Below are 1586 nucleotides of genomic sequence, written 5' to 3'. Positions count from 1 at the left end.
TTTAGAATTCATCATAATCCTAGCAGTCATCATAAAATCAGCTGTTTTGAAGATACTGAGGTAAACTTTGATCACTGGCTATAATATGCTGTCATTGGTTTATTTATAATTATAGCAATCCCTATCAATGAAGAATACCGAAAAGGGAGAAATTAAGGGTTGCCGAAATATTCAAAAAGCAATTCACAAAAGGAACTCTGATATCAGACAAAAGACTGAAGTAAGTGGTAGTTTCTAGCATATAAAATTATATTTTATTTTATAGACAATTGATATTGCTGAATTAATGGCACACATTCCCTTCCTATGTCGTTGTTCCACTGGTGATATCAATATTGTGCTGTTAGATAGTCCTGGTTTATCTGAATCTAATGAGTTAGGAATATCTGAAGTATCAGAGTACCAACTGATGACCTGCTCGGCATATGTGTATGTAATGTCTGGTACACAATTGGAGGATTCTATTGATACTGCCTCGCTGAGAGCTATAGTTGACAGAGACCCAAGTAAGTGTGTATATCCTATGAGTGAAAAGTACATATATGGTCAGCTGCATAATTGCTGTTATAATTGTGTTGCATAGTATGAAAAGCTGTTGTTAATAGTGTTATAATAGTGTAAAAATTACTATGATATAATACTTCTAAATTTGGTGGTTTTTGTTTAGAATTATTTGTTGAAAACCGGTGCCTGATTGCTGTAACAAGGCTTGATGAATATGAAATACCTGATGCCAAATTTGATGATAAATCTGGTTCAAATGATAGTGATGAATCAAGTCAAAATGAAAGTGATCTTGACAAGTGTATTGCTCATATCAGGAAGAAAGTCCAGGACCAGTGCAAGGGCTTTGTGTCTATTCCAGATGATTGCATTATCCCTTTGTGTGCTACTGGAGCTCTTGAGGCAAGGAAAGAGAAGCTAGGAGAAAAGAGGAGTAGAGAAATGAAAGTGCTGATGGCAAAGTTAGATGTATCAACTGTAGAGGAAGTTGAAGAAGTTAGTCAAGTAACATTGCTAGAAAAAAAGTAAGTTATAAGTTAATTGCTTAGTAACAAGTGTAAAGGCCTTTCTACACTTGAACTATTCCAGAAGTCAGCTCATCAATGCGCATTGAATGAGCATCAACTGATTCCACACTATCTTCAAGATCATGTATATTTTGATAGCATTTCTGATCCAGCTGCCATTGGTTATCTATTGAATGTTCATTCAAACCACATATGGAGGTGGTTTGGCTTAATGTGCATTGAAGTCAATGCTGCATCGGGTGTGGAATGACTGGAACCAGTTTCAAACCAGTTCAATGCGCATTAGAAGTGCTAGTGTAGAAAGGCCTTAAGGCGGATTTACAATATGACATTAGGCCAGCGTACCGTTAATTTTTAATCAAAAACGTGGGCGATTTGACCTTTTGACGCATGCTTTCCGCTGGAATAGAACCAGATTCTATTCCAGCGTCAACGTAACGTCAGGACTAGCGTAATATTGTAAATCCGCCTTTAACAGTGTAAAAAAATTCCTAAGATTGTTTTCACCACCTTGCATGTACAGCTAGGTTCTAATTAAGACTTATAGAGATTCTC

General features: G+C 36.3%; 1 protein-coding gene across 1 annotated transcript; it reads left to right on the top strand.

The window, feature by feature from the left end:
* The first annotated feature begins 6 nt into the window (after positions 1 to 6).
* Positions 7 to 1182, top strand: LOC109591467 (uncharacterized). Its single transcript, XM_020007195.1, has 4 exons — positions 7 to 60; positions 116 to 220; positions 266 to 506; positions 668 to 1182. The coding sequence occupies exons 2-4, from the start codon at positions 128 to 130 to the stop codon at positions 1030 to 1032; spliced, it is 699 nt and encodes a 232-aa protein (XP_019862754.1). The 5' UTR covers positions 7 to 60; positions 116 to 127; the 3' UTR covers positions 1033 to 1182.
* The last annotated feature ends 404 nt before the right edge of the window (positions 1183 to 1586 follow it).

Source organism: Amphimedon queenslandica, unplaced genomic scaffold (assembly GCF_000090795.2).
Source record: "Amphimedon queenslandica unplaced genomic scaffold, v1.1 AMPQUscaffold_8103_Cont19950, whole genome shotgun sequence".
NCBI lineage: Eukaryota > Metazoa > Porifera > Demospongiae > Haplosclerida > Niphatidae > Amphimedon > Amphimedon queenslandica.
Note: the sequence above shows the minus strand (reverse complement) of the source record. Positions and strands in the feature narration are given on the sequence as shown.